At 44.0% G+C, this 21884-nt stretch overlaps 1 protein-coding gene across 3 annotated transcripts in view; it reads left to right on the forward strand.

Annotated features, from left to right (window-relative positions):
* LPCAT1 (lysophosphatidylcholine acyltransferase 1) overlaps positions 1-21884 on the forward strand; it is a 579323-nt gene that overhangs the window by 475159 nt on the left and 82280 nt on the right. For all 3 annotated transcript variants that reach the window (XR_004537978.1, XM_033929666.1, XM_033929665.1), the window contains exon 11: positions 17619-17772. Coding sequence is in view for 2 of the 3 variants with exons in the window: in XM_033929666.1 (XP_033785557.1) it covers positions 17619-17772 (154 nt within the window). In the remaining variant the exon portion in view is untranslated. The remainder of the gene's footprint in view (positions 1-17618; positions 17773-21884) is intronic.

Raw genomic sequence — 21884 nt, forward strand, 5'->3', positions numbered from 1 at the left:
ATCAGTGGGCACTCAAGTCGGCAAAATACTATCAATTTCTACTTTACAAGCAGGGTAACCAGGCAGGCATGTTATTGGCTTGTTTGGTCCGGGGTGGGAGCAAGTCTTCCAGAGTTCTACGGCTTTGCTCTCCACAGAGACAGTTTTATGAGCAGGAAGGGGACATTTGTCGGTTATTGCAGGCTTATTATACCTCACTCTATTCTAGGAGTGAAGACACTGGGCTTCTAGTGATTCTTATTTGTCTAGTGTCGACCTACCTAGTTTGAGCCCGGAGAACAGCCGTCTACGGAATCTCCCGGTGTAGGAGGCAGAAAGCACTGGATTTAAATTACCTGAGAGGAGAAGCAGGATTTAAAAGCACTGACAAGAGGGGAAGGCAAAAGGAAACAGCAGGCAGTGTGGAGTAGGCGAGAGGTAGCTCCGCCCACCCCCAGCGCATCACCACCAGCGCGACCCGACTCCCCCTTAAAAGGGGGAGCCAACGGCGCACAGCCGAGCGGCAAAGGCGCTCGCCTTAGCGAGAGCGCCTTTGTAAAGACGCCTTAAGAAGGAGCCAGGAAGCAAGGCCAACCATCTGAAAATCCCAAAACGTAAGTTACAATCTGTTTTATACACACACAGATGACTGGCACAGAAGGAGGACAGCTAACAAGAATTAGGACTCACACAACTTACTGGTACAGAAGGTTCACACATAAAGCACAGGCAGATCGGAAGCCAGAAGATGAGCTTTCCAGTCTTCTGCACCGGCTGCAGTATGTATGACTACCTCCCCTTGGGGACTAGGGCATACATTTGCAGTCGGTGCAAGGAGCTGGATAGTCTCAAACAGCAAGTCCGGTTGCTGGAGGGAACTGTGGCAGAACTAGAAGAACTCCTTGCCATGAAAGAAGAAAACCGCATGCAGAAGAAGTTGCTGGTGGAGTCCAGCGCCAGCAAAGTGATTGAGGAATTGGAGAGATTCATCGAAGAAGCCCACCAGCAGCTTGTGGAGATCCCAGGGCTTGAGATCAGTACCCGAACAACCCAGGAGGATGGACTAGGCAATATGGAAGGAGGCGACAATCCAATTGACGGGAAGGTAGAAAAGGAGGCCGAGGATGTCCACACACCCAGCAGAGATGATAGACCATCTGGGGATGCATCACAGAAGGAGGAAGATAGGACTTACGCCTTGGATACGGACTTACAACCCCCAAGGAACCCCCAACTAAGGAAGATAGGGATCATAGTGGAGATTCCATCATACGAAATGTGGACAGCCACACCGCAGGAGGAAGAGAGGATAGACTGGTTACCTGCCTGAATGGTGCAAGAGTGAAGGACGTGGCCAGCAGGATCACCAGAATCATAGACGGAGCAGAGGAGAGGACACTGCTGTGCTTATCCACGTGGGAACAAACAATGTCAGCGGACGGAAATACGACAGGGAGGAAATGAAGGACCAACTCCGCTCACTCAGAAGGAAACTAAAGGTCAGGGAGGTGAAAGTGGCTTTATCCGAGATCCTCCCGGTTCCAAGAGCGGACAAAATGAGACAGAATGAACTGAGAGCAGTCAACGCCTGGATGAGGCGATGGTGCATAGAAGAGGGTTTCGACTTTGTGCGCAACTGGACAGCATTCTGGGGAAGAAGCAGGTACTATAGAAAGGACGGACTACACCTCACCAAACAAGGAGCGAGAGTCTTGGCTGAGAACATGAAGAAGACCATTGAGAAGGCTTTAAACTAAAGATCAGGGGAGAGCCAACAGTCGACAACCAGTCGATGGCCCGGACATCAGGAGAACCTGAGGAAACTACAAGCAACTGTATAGGTAAAAGGGCAGAACACGTTGAAACCACAAGAGGCAATGAAAAAGAACAAATGGATACAAAAAGGGATGTGAAGAATAAAAAGTCCAGAAAAGTAGCAGAAAGGAAACTCAAATGTATGTACACGAATGCCAGAAGCTTAAAAAACAAAATGGGAGAACTGGAAGCACTAGCAAGAAGCAAAAAACTGGATATCATAGGAATAACTGAAACATGGTGGAATGAAGAAAATGAATGGGACACAGCACTGCAAGGATATAAACTATACAGAAGAGATAGAATAGGGCAAAAAGGGGGAGGTATTGCCCTGTATGTCCAGGAAGAAATAGAGTCTATTAGAGAAGGGGAGAAGGAAGGAAAAGATAAACTAAAGTCCCTCTGGATAAAGATTCCTAGACAAAAAGAGGCAGACATAAAAATTGGCCTCTATTATCGACCCCCAGGACAGATAGAGGAAACAGACAAAGAAATGATGGAGGAGATTAACCGTGGATGTAAATCAGGAAACGTAACGATCATGGGGGACTTCAATTTTCCAGGGATAAACTGGAACCTGGGAACGTAAATCTGCGGCAAAGAGATAAAGTTCCTGGAGATGATAGGAGACTGCTTCCTTGAACAAATGGTGGGAGAACCGACAAGAGGAACCGTGATCCTGGACTTGGTCATAAATGGCATAACTGGAAGGACAGATGATGTAGAAGTTGCGGCCCCGCTGGGGATGAGTGATCACAATATGATCAATTTTAACATTGGCATCGGTAAGGGGAAACCAATCAGGACTCAAGCCACAACCTTTAACTTCAAAAAAGGGAATTATGACAGCATGAGAACCATGGTTAGTAAACGGCTCAAGAAGGGAAAAGCCGAAATCCAAACGGTTGATCAAGCAAGGTCCCTACTGAAAAACACCATCACAGAAGCACAGAATCTTTACATACCGCAGATATCCAAAGGAAGACGGAACAAGAATAAAGGAGAACCAGCTTGGCTATCTAAAGAGGTGAAGGATGCAGTGAGGGAAAAGAGGAACTCGTTTAAAAAATGGAAAAGGGAAAAAACAACGGAGGCCTGGAACTGTCACAAAATCGACCAGAAAAAGTGTCATAAAGCGGTAAGAGAAGCCAAAAAGATCTATGAGGAAAAGATAGCGCAAGAAGCCAAAAACTTCAAGCCCTTTTTTAGATATATAAAAGGGAAGAAACCAGCAAGAGAGGCAGTAGGCCCTCTCGACGACCAAGGAAGAAAAGGGTGCATTAAAGAAGACAAACAGATTACTGACAGGCTAAATTCATTCTTTGCCTCTGTCTTCACCAATGAGGACACTACAACAATGCCAGAAATAGGGAGGGTATTCAACGGAGACATAGAGGAAAACCTCGTCACAGTAAATGTGGATTTGGACAAGATATACTATCAGATTGACAAACTAAAATGTGACAAATCCCCTGGACCGGATGGAATTCACCCTAGAGTATTAAAGGAGCTTAAGGTTGAAATTGGACAACTATTACAAACTTTAGCTGACATGTCAATTAGAACCGGGCAAATACCAGATGACTGAAGGATAGCGAATGTCATCCCAATCTTCAAAAAGGATCAAGAGGAGAACCGGGTAACTACAGACCTGTGAGTCTTACGTCAGTTCCTGGGAAGATGGTTGAATCACTAATTAAAGATAGCATTGTGCAACACCTGGAAAATCAAGATCTAATGAGAGCTAGTCAACACGGCTTCAGGAAGGGTAAGTCATGTTTGATGAATTTATTTCAATTTTTTGAGAAGGTGAACAGACAAATTGATAGCGGAGAACCGATGGATATAATTTACTTGGACTTCCAGAAAGCGTTTGACAAGGTCCCGCACTCAAGGCATATGAGGAAACTACTAAGTCATGGAATACAAGGAGACGTACTCAGATGGATCGGCAATTGGCTAGAGAACAGAATGCAGAGGGTAAGCGTAAATGGGAAATTCTCGGACTGGGCGATGGTGACTAGCGGAGTGCTCCAGGGCTCGGTTCTTGGGCCCATTTTGTTCAATATTTTTATAAATGATCTGGAAGAGGAAACAACAAGCAATATAATCAAGTTTGCAGATGACACAAAACTATGTTGGGCAGTTGGCTATCAAAGGGACTGCGAGGATCTCCAGAAGGATCTGAACCAGCTGGAGAAATGGGCGGAAAAGTGGCAGATGAAGTTTAACATAGACAAATGCAAGGTGATGCATCTGGGTAGGAAAAACAAGGAACATGAATATAGAATGTTAGGTGTAACATTAGGTAAATGCGAACAAGAAAGAGACTTAGGGATACTGATAGACAAGACCCTGAAGCCGTCGGCTCAATGCGCGGCGGCAGCAAAGAAAGCAAACAGGATGTTGGGCATCACGAGTAGATCGGCGGACGTCATAATGCCGCTTTATAGAGCAATGGTCAGACCACACTTGGAGTATTGTGTCCAACACTGGTCTCCATACCTTAAGAAAGATATAACCCTGCTGGAGAAGGTGCAGAGGCGAGCCACGAAACTAATCAAAGGTATGGAGAATTTGAGCTACAAAGGACGCCTCGGAAAACTGGGACTGTTCACCCTTGAAAAGAGGAGACTGCGAGGAGATATGATAGAGACTTTTAAAATATTAAAAGGATTTGACAAAATAGACCAAGAAACAGCTTTATTCACTTTTTCAGATGTGACACGGACAAGAGGTCATAGACTGAAACTGAGGGGCAGCAGGTCCAGGACAAATGTCAGGAAGTTCTGTTTCGCACAGAGTGGTGGACGCTTGGAATGCTCTCCTGGAGGAGGTTGTGATGGACACTACCGTTGTGGGATTCAAACGCAAGTTGGATGCACACCTCCTTGCAAATCACATCGAGGGATACGGGAAATCAGGGTCTCCAACAAGGAGCACCTAGCTTGGCCTCCGTGTGTGCGGGTCACCGGACTAGATGGACCTAGGGTTGATCCGGTGAAGGCGTTTCTTATGTTTTTATGTTCTCTGCATTGAGGAAAATGAATTATTGCTGGCACTACGACAAAATCTATTGTGTAAGGCTCCTGGTTTGGATGAATTTAGGGCCAAATTTTACAAACTTGGAGATGGAAGTCCTGAATCCATTGGTTTCCATGTTTAACCATCAGATACAGGAGAAGACGCTTCCCCTGGTTCTTCGCCAAGCCTAAATTGTGGTCTTTTCGAAACTGGACCAAGATCCCACTAAAGGGGAATCTTACTGACCTATCTCCCTTCTCTTTTGTGAGGCTAAACTGCTGACTAAAATATTGGCTAATAGATTGGCCAGGCTATTACCTGACTTGATTGCGGGTCCGGAAGTGGGTTTCATGTGCAGATGAACTGCTGTTTAAAACATTTGTTTGATATTGTCATCTTTGGAATGGGTTCATTATAGGAAAGTACCTTCTTTGCTGATTAGTTTTGATGCAAAGAAGGCGTTTGATAGAGTTTGGTGGGAGTTTCTGTTTGGAGTGTTGAACAAATATGGTATTGATGGCTTTTTTTCGGGATGCAGTTCAGACCCTGTATTCGAACCCTTGGGTGCAGGTGAGTGTTAATGGGGCTCAGTTTAATTATTTTCCTGTCTTCCGGGAGACACGGCAGCACTGCCCCCTGTCCCCACTGCTTTTTATTCTCACCCTGGCTCTGCTCACTCAGGCATTCTTTCTAATCCAGAAATAGTGGGGGTGGATATTGGGGCCCACTTTTAAAATTACGGCTTTCGCTGATGACTTACTGGTCCACTTGACTATACCACAGTTGTCTTTACCAACTTTGCTGGAGAGCTTTATTGAGTATAGGGACTTCTCAGGCTTTAATCTTAATATGGATAAGTCAGAGGCTTTAGCCACAGATGCTGAGCTGCCCCATCAGTGGAGTCTGGATTTTCCATTGCACTAGGTGGATGGGAATTTTTGGTATCTGGGAATTAGATTGCCTTCAAATCCTCAATTTTTGTACCGTCAGTATTCCTGCCTTGCTTAGTTACACTAAGCAGTAATTGCTTAAATGGCAGAATTTGCCTTCGTCTCTGGGTGGCTATATTGCTCTCTTCAATATGGTACTCTTTCACAAATGGCTGTATATGTTTCAGATGCTTCCTTTATGGTTCACGCATAGGGATTGGTGCAGCTTGCGTACAGAACTTACCTGATTTTGTTGGGCTGGGAAGAAACCAAAAGTGTCTTTTGATACCCTGCTCAGCCCAGGGAACAGGGGTGGCATGGAACTCTGATATTTGTATCTATGTTTAGGTATGTCTCCTTTGACATGTCAGAGATTGGGTTTTGGAGGATACTGCTTTTACTCCCTTGTCTTATGAACAAGCGTTGTTCCAACCCTATCATCTACTTTATTTGCTCCATGCTCCCCACCATCGCATCCCCCTTACGTTTCATCTCAACTCTATACTGGACCCGTTGTGATTGGTTTGGGGCCGCCTGATGAAACTGACTTATAATCCCCAATACTACAGATCTGTTGCCAATACAAGATAACGGGGATTTTGAACCTGGTATGACGTCTCGGGTTTTTCACAGCTGGAGGACACAGGTGTTGGATGGGGTTGGGGTTATTCAAGGTTTCCCCATGCTATCGGCTAGATTGGAGGCAGGGCCTGGAGATTTCTTTGATTACCTTCAGCTGGCACATTATGTGGCTTATTTACATCAGAAAGAACTCACTTGTGGGGCTGCATATCTTCTTTGAACAGGAGGAGGGTCTTCCACTCTCGGTTTCTTCATTGCACTAGACCTGGTGGAGTCTCCTTAAGTCCTGTTCCTATACTGGGTTAACACAGAGGTGGTCTACTGAACTCGGGATCCTTATCCAACCTAATGATCTTAGTCAGGGTATTTTAAGACTTCCGCATATTATTAGGGGATCCTTGTGGCAGGAGTGCACCTAGAGTCTTACATAGGGCGTACTTCACCCAAGTTCAGGCTTTCTATGCGGGCTTGGTTGCCTCCCCATCCTGTACTAAATGTGCTCAGGGTCCTAACACATAGGCTTTTTGGCACTGCCCCACGAGCCAGTCTTTTTGGAATGCTATTTTTCACTACTTATGCACATTATGGGGCTTTCAGGCGGTAGGGTCCCGGTGGGTGCTTTGTTTGGTAAGGCGTCAGTTAAGTAGTTATACAATATGTTCAAGTAACTGCTCTGGTGGTACAAGACTGTGAAGGCAGTAATGGTCTTGTTGGCAACCGAAGCTGTGCTAGTCACAGGGCGTTAAGGTTGTGTGTCTGAGCACTTCACTACGGCACCATATATTTTATATTTATGCCTGTATGGTGGGCCATAAATGTGTTTTACAACATTGGGTACAAGCTGGGCCTCCCAGTTTTTGGCACTGGTGGAATCAATTCCATTGTTTGCTGCATTTTGAGGTTTAGGAGGCTCGGTGGACGCTTAAACGTACCCGCATTTTCTTACAGATATGGGATCCATATCTTCACTCTCTTCCTCCTAGAGCTCACAGTCTGATTCTTTTTATATTTATTTATTTATTTAAGATTTTTATTACATTTTCAAGATATACAAGAGAACAACCACATAACAAATATCAACTACATACAACTGCAAGCATAGCAATACATTATCTCAATAGTAAGAAAAAAGATAATCTAGACAAACTCTAGCACCATATAAATGTAGCAAAATCCTCTGCCCAGCCCGCCATATAGCGAGCTTTACAATAGCAGCCATCCCCCCTCCCTCACCCCATTCCAACCCAAAGAAGATCTCCTAACAAGACAGCGAGCAATGCCTCCTATTCCAACCTAGAGCAATATACAAAAAAAAAAAAAAGTAGTATCACTCCACACGAAAGGTCTGCAATTTATCAGAAATAAAAACTCAGGTTCCCATTGAGAGGGCAAAATACCCTCTGCATTTAGCCACCATCTCCTCCATGTTCCCCAACATTTGTAGTCACAAACACTAAACCTCCCAGCAGGGTGCCCCAGTGTTTTTCCAATGATCAGCTATCAAACATTTAGCAGCCGCAAGGCCCCATCTCAGAATCTTAGTTTGCCATTTAGAATAGTTAGTATTATATAAGCCCAGTAAACAGCCCAATGATGTGCCCCCCACCGGTGTACCCAACAGTCGAGACAATTCCTGCACCACTAACTAACAAAAGGGTTTCAACACAGAACAGTCCCACCAAATGTGAACAAAAGATCTCAAACCCTTCTGGCAATGCCAACACCTATCTGAAACTGCAGGATACATGGTATGTAATCTCTCAGGCGTATAATACCATTGAGTGAGAACTTTATAAGCATTTTCCTGCACCAATACACAGGTAGAAGACTTACCCACCTCAACACAAATAGCAGCTCATTTCTTGGGAGTAAAACTCCATCCCAAATCCCTCTCCCACTGAGACTTGAACTTAAAGTAGGACGAACACTCCCTCTCCAATAATAAAAATATAATATGGAAATAGGTCGGGCTACTGTCTGCAAAGTAACCCACAATTTTTCCAGATGTTTCCCTCCCATTGGAGACAACTTATTCCAACCCTTAGATCCCATGAAATGTCTCGCTTGAAGATAGGCAAGATAATCTCCCTCTAGGAGCTCATATTTACGTTTCAAAACAGGGAATTGCATGAATCCATCTGAATTCAAAAGATTTTGAAAACATTTTAAACCCACTCTCTCCCATCGCTCAAATATGGAATTAGTAGCTCCCGCTGGAAACTGAGGCTTCCCCCGAAGACACCGCCAACTCCCATTCAGCTCCCTCCTAGCCTTGTCCCATACCTTAAGCAGGTGTAACAGGAAAAGGTTAGTTGTTAACTGCTGCCAGCAGCTATCCACCAGGGAGGACCACAGGGCATATCTAAGTGGTACTACACATCCCAAGCTCTGTTCCATCTGTACCCCCCATTTCTGAGTGCTCAGCTCCCAGTCCAATAACATGCGTAAGTTGGGCAGCACGGAAATACCAGCACAAATTAGGAACCTCTCTCTCCCCAACCCACATCACCCCTGTGAAATACGTGACGGTCGATGTTGCCAAATAAAGCTCTGAAACATCCCATGCAGTCTTCGACATGTGGTAGCTGGCACCAGAAGTGTTTGGAAAAAAACCATTAATATCGGCAAAATATTCATTTTACAACAGCAATTCTCCCCCACCAAGAGAGCCAGAGCCCATGCTATCTCTGGAGGTTCCCTCGCAATCTACGAATTACTGGGCTATAATTGACAGCATATAGATGAGAGAGATCACTCGGAATATAAATCCCCAAATAACTCAATTCCCATCGAACCCACTGGAAGGGAAACCTCTCCTATAAATAATTAACTTCCTCCTCAGCCAAAGTAAGGTTCAAAAACTCCATCTTATCTAGATTAATTTTAAAGCCAGATACTGCACCATAGACCTCAAAAACAGATAACAAGAGCGGGATAGAAGATCTAGGCCTGATGATGTATAACAAGATGTCATCAGCAAAGAGCGCAATACAATGATCACATCCTGCCAACTCAATACATGCTGTCTAACATACTGAGCCAACGGTTCTATAGATATAGCAAAAAGTAGCAGGGAAAGGGGACACCCCTGCCGAGTCCTTCTCCCAATTGAAAAAAAAAGTATAACTACCATTAATCCAAAGGCATGATCGTGGAGACAGATAAAATGCCTGGACCCAACCGCAAAAAGACTCCCCCAAATCCCATTTTCTCCATAACAGCCCATAAAAATTCCCACGATATCCGATCAAACGCTTTCTCAGCGTCGACCGCTATCAAAACCACTGGCTCATGTCTCTGCTGTATCTGCCACATCAAATGTAAGGTGCGTCTAATATTGCCCTTGTATGAAGCCTGCAAGGTCCTGATGAATTAAGCTCAGAAGCACCTTCCCCAAGCGAAGAGCCAATACCTTCACAATAAGTTTGGCATCAACATTCAAAAGACAAATCGGTCGAAATGATCCACAACACATAGGCTCCCAACCCGTCTTAAACAGCAAAGAGAAGCTAGCCTCACCCATGAATTTCAGCAACGCCCTACTCTCCCGCACACCATTCACCACTTGCACTAATAGAGAGCCCAAAAGATCACAAAACTGCTTATAAAATCTGGCGGTGTACCCGTCTAGGCCCAGCGATTTTCCAGCCTTTGCCAGTTTAATGACCCCCCCAGGACCTGCTCCTCAAGAATTCTTTTATCCCTTGGTGCCAAGGTGGGCAGTGGAATATCACGCAAGAAAACCTGCAGCTCCGCCTGTGCCCCCACTCCCTCCCAGCCATATAATTAATGGTAATAATTCAAGAAAGTCCTTCCAGTTGTGGTATCTGTGAACTGAGACTCACCCTTAGCATCTTTAATGTAATAATAACAGTTTTAGCCTTTTTAATAGTAATATAGTAGGCCAGGGAAGCACTGGCTTTATTACTATGTTCATAGACATATATTTTAAGCCGTTCTCTCACATGCTCATAAGCTGCCATTTGAAGCTGTTTCAACTCAGCACGAACCTTCTGCAGCGTCCCCCAAAGTCTAGAATCATGTGTTTGCTTATGTTCTGATCCAGAAATAACAGCTGTTCCTGCAATCATAAAGAATCACTACTGCGCCGCTTCTTGACCCGAGCCCCCCATTTAATAAACACCCCTCGCACAACGGACTTCATAGCATCCCACAAAATCCTTTCGGACCCCTCCCTGTTATCATTGAAGTCAAGATACTCACTTATCGTTGTCCGAATTAACCACCTCGTGATTGCCCAACAACGATACATTAATACTCCAGTATCGAGTACTCCAGCTCTGCAAGACTCCCACACTCTGCACCATCACCAGGGCATGATCAGACACCTGAATCCCACCTATGTCAGCCTCTTTAATAGTTCCCCATAAATTTTGATGAAACCAGACCCCATCTATATGCGTATACGTCTTCTGAGCATGTGAATAAAAGGAATAGTTACGCTGTGTGCCATGTAAAAGACATCAACAATCCACCATTCCCAGAGACTGTATGAAAGTTTGAAAGACCTTAATGGAAAGCTTATGAGTACCCTTACCTCCTTTGGAATGATCCAACTGAGCATCAGGTATGACATTAAAATCCCCATCTACATATACCGTCCCCATAAGAAAGCCCTAAAATTCTATCTGGATATTTTTATAGAAGTGTACCTGTTCAGTGTTGGGGTCATAAATATTCACTATAGTCACCACCCTGCCCTGGAGTATACCCTGAGAATCCCGAAAAATTTGGTCAATGGAAAGACCCAACCCTTTCCTCACTAAAACAGCAAGACCCCCTTTCTTTTTCTGTGAGGCAGCCTCCTGATGTGTCCAAATCTGATCAAAACAGGGAAATCGTAATAAAGCCACATCACGAGGTCTCAAATGGGTCTCCTGGAGTAGACAGATATCCCAATACATCCATCTTAATTATCTTAAGACCACACTTTGTTTACCTGGGCTGTTTAACCCATTCATATTCCGGGATCCTACCCGGAGTACATTACTCTCTACTTCCCGTTCCCCTCCCTGCTTTGCCCCAATGTTAAGAGTATCTGTGCCCTTTCACCCCTCCCTCTCCCCACCCCCCCCTTACATACTGATCCCCCACAATCGGGATCAGACATAGAGTGAAAATGAGGTCATCCCCAGAAGGCAATTCACCCCACCAATCCCCATACCAACATCAATGGAACAGCAAGTAAATCATTAATAGCACCTCTTACCAGAATACCAGTCCCCACAGCCCCACTCAAAGCCCAGTCTCCAACAATCCCCTAGCCAGTATAGCAGAATATCCCACCCCCTCCTAATATATCCAAAACTACCACACTCACTCTCCTCATTTAACACAACAGATCATTTTACCCCATCCCTACAACATAACTCAAACCACACATCCCACTATAGCCCTGTGGAACCACTCAAAGCAGCCCCCAAGTGACAAACAGTCTTGGGACTCAACAAAAGCATGTGACCCAAGCAGAATCATTCATCAAGTTGCAGATTTGGTAAGCTTCTTCCCCCCATGGGTAATCAGCTGCCATGGAGTCAGCTTAGCTGCTGCACCCAAGGAAGAACCAGGGGGATCCTGTGGCAGCAAACCACCACATCCCAGGTCTTTGAGCGCCAGCCACGCATCCACCACCTCCTTTACTTTCCTGGACCTCCCATTCACTGTAAACCATAGACCGAAGGGAAACAGCCAGCGGTAACGATGGCCCTCATGCCGAAGCACCTGCGTAACTTCTCAAAAAGCTCTCTTTGCAGCATAACCAAGGCCAAGTCCTGATAGATTCCAACTGTAATGCCGCTCCATTGGAACTGCTGGTGGCACTGTGCCTCTTGCAAAATGCGTTCCTTGAGCAAGTAATCCCCAAAACATGCGATATCCCAGGGTCCATTAGATCGGGTAGGTCCAAGGCTCCAATGCACCCGTAACGATACGATAGTTGAGGGTTCCAGCGGGTTCTCTGAACCCAACAGTTGATTGCAAAGTTCCTGAACCACTTGCATGCAATCCTTATAGCGGTCAGAGTCCGGAATTCCTTTAAATCACAGGTTGCAATGCCACAATTTATTCTCTAAATCTTCAATTTGGTTTTGCACCTCGATCCAGCTGGACGCTGTTTTCTCCGCGCTGCCTCCATGTCTTCCAAGTTTGCCGTTAATCGAGATGTTCTCCTCTGATACTGCAACCCAGCCTCCCAGCTCTACCACCTCCGTTCTAAGCTCGGCCAGGGCTACCTTAACATCGTCCTGCACTCCTACCATTTCAGCTTTCAGATCTTTAAACCAGAGAGTAACCAGAATGTAAACTTATATAGCGAGTGCACAAGTCTTGCAGTAATACAGTGATCAATTCCTGCCATTGAAGTAAGATTGAGCCATCTTGAGATGGAATTACAACCAACATGAAAATTTGACATGAACAAAAGAATAAACTTTAAATGAACACAAATAATCACTTGGAACTAGCACATATCTTCAAATAGTTATATGACCATACCCATATAAAAGATTGAGCATAAATATTACCATATAATGATGACCAACATGGCTACTGTGAGTCCCAGCATGAAAGAACAGCCCTATATTAGCAGGTGCTATATATACTGACAGAATATAAAAAATCAGGCATTTATCAATTGTGGATGGAGAAACCTGTTCGATGTAGTCTGCTAGTTCAGTGGGGTTCGTGAAGTCCTTTGTGGCGTTGTTAAAGGTAACCCTCAGCTTGGTGGGGTACAGCATTCCGAATTTTGCTCCCATCTGCTTTAGTCTCGGTCGATATTCTAGGAGCTGTTTCCTTGCCTTGGCAGTCTGTTTGCACAGATCAAGAACAAAAGGTAGTGAGTGGCCCTGGAACTTGATTGGTGCTTGAGCACGAGCCTGCTGCATGATCTCCAGCACTTGAGGGTAGCGAAGCACCAGATCACAATGGGTCTTGGGTATTTGCTGGATGTCGGCAGCTCACGAGAGGGAACTCTATATGCACGTTCTATTTCTAGATCGTATTTGAAGGTTATCTTTAACAATTTAGGCAGCATTGTTGAAAGGAAGCCCTCGATATCACACCCTTCATGATCCTCGGGCAGGCCCAATAGCCAGAAGTTGTTTCGTTGTGCTCAGTTGTTGGAATCTTCTAGCTCAGTTTCCAGCCTGGAGATACAGTTTGCTTGCCTGCGAAAGGTAGTGATGTTCTCCTCGGACACAGCTATTTTGCGTTCAGTGATGTCTATGCGAGATGTTAGCTTTACTAAATCACTTTTAAAACTGGTAATCTCCTCCATAACTTGCTTGATTTCCTCCTGTAGTTTCTGCATGGCGCGCATTTTGTCAAACTGCTGGATGCGGTCTTCTTCAACTTTACCTGCAGCACCCTTTTCGGGCAATAATGGCTCCACACTATGGCGTTTTCCAATTTTATTTGTGGCCATGTTGGTCACAAACGTTAATCCACAGGTTGCTATGATTTTAAAGGCGGTTTGATTGGTAAAAATCGATTCTTTCTGGAGTTAGCCACAGGAGCCGAAGCACTACGCCGCCATCTGGTTGTATCTGTTTTTTCATGATAAATGATACTTTGTCTTTCTGTTTAGTGAAAACTAATAAAAATATTCAACTGAAAATAAAAAGGTCTTTAAACCAGGCTTCCATCGTAGAGTGCAACGCGGTAGCATCTGGGCCTACCACTGCTGTTGTTGAGGCAGAGGACGTGTGCCCTGACTGCATCGCCATCTTCTTCCATTCCGATAAGGAGCCGGGAGAGCCTGCACCTGGTTTTTTACTCACTCCGCCTGCTAATTTAAATTTATCCAGGCGTTTGCGGGTCGCCATGCACTGAACAGCCCAAAGGGAACCCAAAGGATATCCAAAATGCTCTTGGGAAGCCAAACAATCACAAAAATATTCAAGCCCCGAGAGAGCTCAAAAATTAGGTTGCCATCTCTCGGTCTGATGTCACTTCCTCCTCCTCGAAGTCTGATTCTTAATGATTTACGTTGATACATCAAGTCATCCATTTTAATTTATGTGGGGGAGGGGTGGGGGAGGTGGATCTGGTTCTAGTTCTATATTATAAAGTAGGAAGGACTGCCATAGGACTGGATATTTCCTTGGACCTGGAGCTATAAGAACATCAGCTCTACTGGTTGTATATGCATATCGCTTCTATAATTGTTTTGTATTTTCTTGTCCATTATCATCTTTTGGCTTTCCTTCAATAAAAACCATTTGAAACATAAAATGCAAGGTCATGCATTTGGGCTGCAAAACCTAGGTGAACGGTACAGGTTAGGGGTGAAGAACTTTTGTGCACAAAAGAGGAACGGGACTTGGGTGTGATAGTATATGATGTTCTTAAGATAGCTAAACAGGTTGAAAAGACAACGGTGAAAGCTAAAAGGATGTTAGGGTGTATAGGGAGTAGTATGGCCAGTAGGAAAAAGGAAGCATTGATGCTCCTGTATAAGACTCTGGCGAGGCCTCATATCGAATATTGTATACAATTTTGGAGGCCACACCTTCAAAAAGATATAAATAGGATGGAATGGGTCCAGTGGAAGGCTACTAAAATGATCGGTAGTCTTCATCATAAAGCATATAGGGACAGACTTAAAGATCTCAATATATGTATACTTTGGAGGAAAGGTGGGAGAGGGGAGATATGATAGAGATGTTTAAATACCTGCATGGCATAAATATGCATAAAGTGAATCTCTTTCATTTGAAAGGAAGCTCCAGAATGAGAGGGCATGAGTAGGATAGGCTCATGAGTAGGAAATACATTTTTACAGAAAGGGTGGTAGATGCATGGAATAGTCTCCCAGTAGAGGTGGTGGAAACAAAGACTGTGTCTGAGTTCAAGTAGGAATGAGACAGATACGAGGGATCTCTTAGAGAGGAAGAAATAGAAGATGCTGGATGGCTATTTACTACTACTATTTGTTATTTCTATAGTGCTACCAGATGCACCTCCAGTCTGCCTTTTGTTGGTCACGCCTATGACTGTCTTATTTTGGTACTAATTGATGGGGAAACTGTATTATTATTTAGTGGTATTTATGATATTATAACATAATCACCACTAATATAAATTTCAAACAAACATAAATAAATATAAAATATATGGTGCTGTAGTGAAGTGCTCAGACCGTCAACCTTAACGCTCTGTGACTAGCACAGCATCGGTTGCCAACAAGGCCATCACTGCCTTCACAGTTTTGTACCACCAGAGTACCGTATTTTCACTCATATACCGCGCACCCGTGTAAAATGCGCACACGGGTATAGCGCGTGGGGAACACAAATTTATGTAAAGAAATTTTTATATACCGCGCACACTCGTATACCGCGCATGCCGCCCCGACTCTCCCGTCGCAGCCCAACTCTCCTTTCGCCTGCCCCGACTCTCCTCTGGCCACCCCGACTCTCCTTTCGCTCGCCCCGACTTTCCTCTCCCCCTTGAAGTCCTGTCCCCACCCTGAAAGCCTGATGCCCCCCCCCGACATCCGATTCACACCCCCCCCCCCCCCCCCGCAGGACCACTCGCACTCGCACCCCAAATGACCGCTCGCACCCCCACAGCCTCCCCACCCCCCCATCATGGAGAAGCTCCTACCGTTGTCCTGCTGCTTCCTCTGCCGGCGGTCCCGGCCCTTCTGTGAGCCCTGCGTCTGCTGCTTCCTCTTTCGGCGGTCCCGGCCCTTCTGTGAGCCCTGCGTCTGCTGCTTCCTCTTCCAGCGGTCCCGGCCCTTCTGTGAGCCCTGCGCCTGCGCTGCTTCCTCTTCCGGCGGTTCCGCCCTTTCTCTGACGTCAGGAGGGGGCACTAAAAAGACAAAAATATTACTGGTGCAAGCCCTACTCTTCACTTTCCCCTAACAAACTTTGGCTAACATATCTAAAATACGCTACAGAATGTCTCTCAAATCATGCTAGACTCACTAGTATGCAGGCCACTACAATCTTGACCGACTGATAGCTCTGGCAAATGTGGCTCCCAAGTCCTTCCTGGATTTAAATAGGCATAACATCTGGGCGGGGCTATAACAAAAGGCGTGAGGCTCAAAATTTAAGTCCCATATTGTTATAATTGAAGCCAGTTGATTTCAATTTATATGGAGTACGTTGGCCCCGATTGGGCTTAATGCCTAAATCGACTGGTTTCAATTATAACAATATTCTGAGAAGACAAGGAAAATTTGGGTCGCTCACTCTGTCTTCCTTTTAAACCCTCCTGGCTTTCTTTCACCCCTAGTCTTTGTAAATCTTGATGCAGTAAAAAAATTGATCTACTTGTATCCATTCTACACCTAAGCTGTCTTTTTTGCAAGCTGAAGAGCCCTAACCTCTTAGTCTTTCCTCATATGAAAGGAGTTCCATCCCCTTGATCATCTTGGGAGACAGATCAGATAGAAGGTCCTTAATAAGGTGCTGGAATCAGGATTTCTGGGAGGAGAAATCATTTGCAAGTAATGAGATGTTAGTGGCAAGGGTATGCTGAATAGACTTTTAGGAGACAGGAAGCAGGTCTTGGGAGTCCTGAAGAGGGACAGACAGGGGATATGTAAAGCCTAAGGTTAGTAAAAAGAGCCAAAAGTGGAGCTGCAATACACAGTTTACAATAAAAGCATTTGCAGGATATTTAAATGCATTTTAGAAAATATATTTACCAGGCAGAGAGAAAAGGCTACATAATGAACTAAAAACAACAGGGGTAGAAGAGTATGTAGATAGAGGGACATAACTCATCTGCCCTGACAGAAAGCAGTCGGCTAGTTGGATGGTTTCCAAAAATAACTGGAATTTGTAATTGGGAAGGAGGCTCTGTGTTCAGCATGTATAGACCTTTGCTTCAAATTCACTTGTTAGAAAATAAGCAACCTGATTCTTTATCCAAGAGTATTCATCAGCTGAGCTAGTATGACTGTTCATAGATGGGCGTGTATAACTTATTATGGGCCTCTTTTTTGGAAACTGAGCTAATTTGGGTTTACCACAAAAAATGTGACCATGTACATTTTTTGCTTTCTTAATTTTTCAATATTTCTTTAATTGTTATTTGAATTTTACATTGAATGTGTAGAATATGTTGTGTAGATCATTAAACAAATTCCTACTTTAAATAATGTTGTTTTCATAGATATCAAATTATGAAAAAATGCACAAAGGTATAATTTTTTCCAGATATCAACTGTTATTACTGCAACTTTGTAATATATACAAATAACTGTGGTAATATGAAATTCCTGAATTAAACCTTTTCGTCCTTTCTTTTGGGAAGACTAAACCCAAAAAAGCTTGGAAAACACCTTGATAAATACTCAGAAAGTGCCAAGAAAAGAAGAGGAGAAAGAATCACACTTAGAGAGTTTGCATCATATATAAATGTTCCAGCCTCTGAGTCATTGGAACATTTATTTGCTTTGTTTAACAAGGTAAGAATTCTATTGCTAGGCCATTGTAATAATCCCACTAGTTAATGTTTTAATAACCACTCTTTAGAATTAATTGCCTTATTCCAGCATAGATTTAGTCAAGGGAAATCTTGCCTCACCATTCAACTGCATTTCTTTGAAGGATGAATGAACATTTGGAAATAGGTGAGCTGGTTGATATTGTGTATTTAGATTTTCTTAAGGCATATGACAAAGTATGTCTTGTAAGACTTCTGAGGAAATTAGAAAGTCATGTGATAGGAGGTAATGTCCTATTGTGGATTAAGAACTGGTTGGAAGACAGAAAACAGAAAGTAGGTTTAAATGATCAATATTCTCAGTGGAGAAGGGTAAATAGTAGAGTTCCATAGGGACTGCTGCCTTTTAACATTTTTATCAATGATCTAGAGTTTGGAATAAGTAATGAGATAATTAAATTTGCTGATGACACAAAGTTTTCAGAGTTGATAAATCGCAAGAGGATTATGAAAAATTGTAAGAGGACCTTGGGAGACTGGGCATCAAAATGGCAGATGATGTTTAATGTGAGCAAGTGCAAAGTGATGCATATGGGAAAGAGGAACCCAAACTATAGCTACGTGATGAAGGGTTCCATGTTAGGAGTCACTGCTCAGGAAAAGGATTTAGGTGTCATCGTTGAGGATAAGTTGAAACCCTCAGTTCAATGTGCGGTGGCGACTAAAAAAGCAAATAGAATGTTAGGAATTATCAGGAAAGGAATGGAAAACAAAGATGAAAATTTTTTTGGGGGGGGGAGGTTAATCATTTTCAAAATCCAGCAGTAAGTGCAACAGATTAACAAACAAATAATATAGTAATCAGCACTCAATACAATCTAATGATATAATAAATATATATATCACCCCCCCCCAATGATGAAAATGTTATTATGCCCTTGTATCACTTTATCGTGCACCTCAAATACTGTGCAATTCTGGCCATCTTATCTCAAAAAAGATATACTGGAATTAGAAAAGGTACAAAGAAGGATGATGAAAATGATAAAAGGAATGGGACGACTTCCCTATGAGGGAAGGCTAAGGTGGCTAGGGCTCTTCAGCTTGCAGAAGAGCTGGTTCATGGACATGACAGATGTCTATAAAATACTGAGTGGAGTAGAAAGGGTAAAAATGAATTGCTTGTCTACTCTTTCCAAAAATACTAGGACTAGGGGGCATGCGAAGAAACTACTAAGTAGTATATTTAAAACAAACTGGAGAAAATATTTCTTCATATGTGTAATTAAACTCTGAAATTCATTGCTGGAGAATGTGGTGAAATCTGTTAACTTAGCAGGGTTTAAGAACATAAGAATTGCCGCTACTGGGTCAAACCAGTGGTCCATCATGCCCATCAGTCCGCTCCCGCGACGGCCCTTAGGTCAAAGACCAATGCCCTAACTGAGACTAGCCTTACCTGCGTATGTTCTTGTTCAGCAGGAACTTGTCTAACTTTGTCTTTAATCCCTAGAAGGTGTTTTCCCCCCAGCCTCCAGAAGAGCGTTCCAGTTTTCTACCACTCTCTGGGTGAAGAAGAACTTCCTTATGTTTGTATGGAATCTATCCCCTTTTAACTTTAGAGAGTGCACTCTCATTCTCTCTACCTTGGAGAGGGTAAACAACCTGTCTTTATTTACTAAGTCTATTCCCTTCATTATCTTGAATGTTTCGATCATGCTCCCTCTGTCTCCTCTTTTCAAGGGCAAAGAGAATGCTAGGAATGATAAAGAAGGGGATCACGAACAGATCAGACAAGGTTATCATGTCGCTGTACCAGGCCATGGTACGCCCTCACCTGGAGTACTGCGTACAGCACTGGTCGCTGTACATGAAGAAGTACTACTCGAAAGGGTCCAGAGAAGAGCGACTAAGATAGTTAAGGGGTTGGAGGAGCTGCCGTACAGTGACAGATTAGAGAAACTGGGCCTCTTCTCACTCGAACAGAGGAGATTTAGAGGGGACATGATCGAAACATTCAAGATATTGAAGGGGATAGATTTAGTAGATAAGGACACGTTGTTGAACCTCTCCAAGGCAGGGAGAACGAGAGGGCACTCTTTGAAGTTGAAAGGGGTTAGATTCCGTACAAACGTAAGGAAGTTCTTCTTCACCCAGAGAGTGGTGGAAAACTGGAACGCTCTCCCGGATGCTGTCATAGGGGAAACAGCCTCCAGGGATTCAAGACAAAGTTAGACAAGTTCCTACTGAACAAGGACATACGCTGGTAGGGCTAGTCTCAGTTAGGGCACTGGTCTTTGACCAAAAGGGCCGCTGCATGAGCGAACTGCTGGGCATGATGGACCACTGGTCTGACTCAGCAGCGGCATCTCTTATGTTCTCTAATCTCTCACTGTATGGAAACTCCTCCAGCCCCTTAACCATTTTAGTCGCTGTTCTCTGGATCCTTTTGAGTAGTACTGTGTCCTTCTTCATGGTTGGTGAGCCTATTCCAATTTCAAGTCTCCCACATGTAGGAGTTTGCCATTGTCGTGTGAGAGAGTCCCACTAATTACCTAGATGTGGTGGCAATATCTGAAACTTGGTTCACGGACTCACATGGGTGGGATATGGCTATACCGGGCTACAATCTACTTCGTCAGGACAGAGAGGGCAGGTTAGGAGGGGGGGTAGCTCTATACATTAAAGAGGACATCAAAACCGCCAGGATCACAGATGTCAAGTACACCGTGGAGTCCCTCTGGGTAAACCTGGCAAGAGGCAGAGAAAAATGCCTGTATCTAGGTGTGGTTTACAGACCCCCAAGACAACTGGAAGACATGGACGCAGGTTTGGATAATTTTCTAAAAGAAAAGTCTATAGGCAATTATTGAGATGGCTTGGGGGAATCCACAGCTTATTCCTAGAATAAACAGCATAAAATCTGTTTTACTACTTGGGATCTAGCTAGCTACTTGGGACCTGGGTTGGCCATTGTTGGAAACAGCATATTGCTCAAAATAAGGAAAGTGAGAATCAAACCTTTGTCCAGAGATTTTGCATTTAGTATTTTGATTAACTGGTGTATTCCAAGCATTACCATATTTATACATAGATTAGTTTTTACAAAAAACACCTTACCACTATTAATTCAAATAGCATAATTAAGCTGTAAATTATTGATGCTCCAAAATTATTTTAGATCAGTGAAGGGGAAATTTTGGATGAAGTGTTAAACAGTTATAAAAACTTATTTTGTTAAACAAATTGTATAATTAATGGTCTATTTGTTCAGTAAAGAAGTCCACTATAGACATGCTACTAATATCCCCTCTGTTCAAATTGAAGGGTAATGGCGCTCAGCTCCGATTTTATATCCGCCGTCGCTGCTAGATTTTCCTGCATAAGCCCTTGTAAAATATGCAGGTCATGAGATAATGAAGCGCCAGGCGCGAGCGACTTAGAGAAGGAGGCCTTGTCGGGAGACAGAGGCTCGTGCTTTGAGCGCTTCGGCGCATTAGGAGGAGCGGAGGAGCTAGATGGGGCGCTCTCGTCTGATTTCGAAAGTTTGGTCGCCATTAGCAATATTTTAGAAAGGAGTTGCCGACCTGAATAACACGGAGAAACTGGCTGGAGTCCGTTGTTCGGGAAAAGGCTGGAGCAAGCGAGCAGGCTAAGCTGCCATCTTGTAGCCGGTCACGTGACCACTTTGGAGCTCGGCTAGAATTCTCTGAAAAGCGCTTATCCACGCACGACACTCAGCTCTCAGATATACAGCGTGGTCTCCGCAAGATGGATCTCATTCATAGAGACCTGGACGACATGTCTAATCAGATGCATCGAAATAACGTGCGCATTATTGGCTTACCAGAGTCTAATGAGGGAAATTATATGCTTACATATCTACACTCGCTTCTTCCAACACTTTTGAATATCCAGTTTTCACCAGCTCTGGAAATTGAGAGAGCCCACCGAGTGCCTTCTGGCCCACCTCCTCAATCCACTTATTCTAGACCTGTAGTTTTTAAAATGCTATGGTACTCACATGCCTTACAAATCCTGCAGGCCGCGAAGGTTAAACAACTTCTCCTTGTTGATGGCAAAAAATCCTTTTTGTACCAGATCTTTCTAAAAATTCAGCTCATAAGCGAAAAG

Source organism: Geotrypetes seraphini, chromosome 2 (genome assembly GCF_902459505.1).
Source record: "Geotrypetes seraphini chromosome 2, aGeoSer1.1, whole genome shotgun sequence".
Classification (NCBI taxonomy): Eukaryota; Metazoa; Chordata; class Amphibia; order Gymnophiona; family Dermophiidae; genus Geotrypetes; species Geotrypetes seraphini.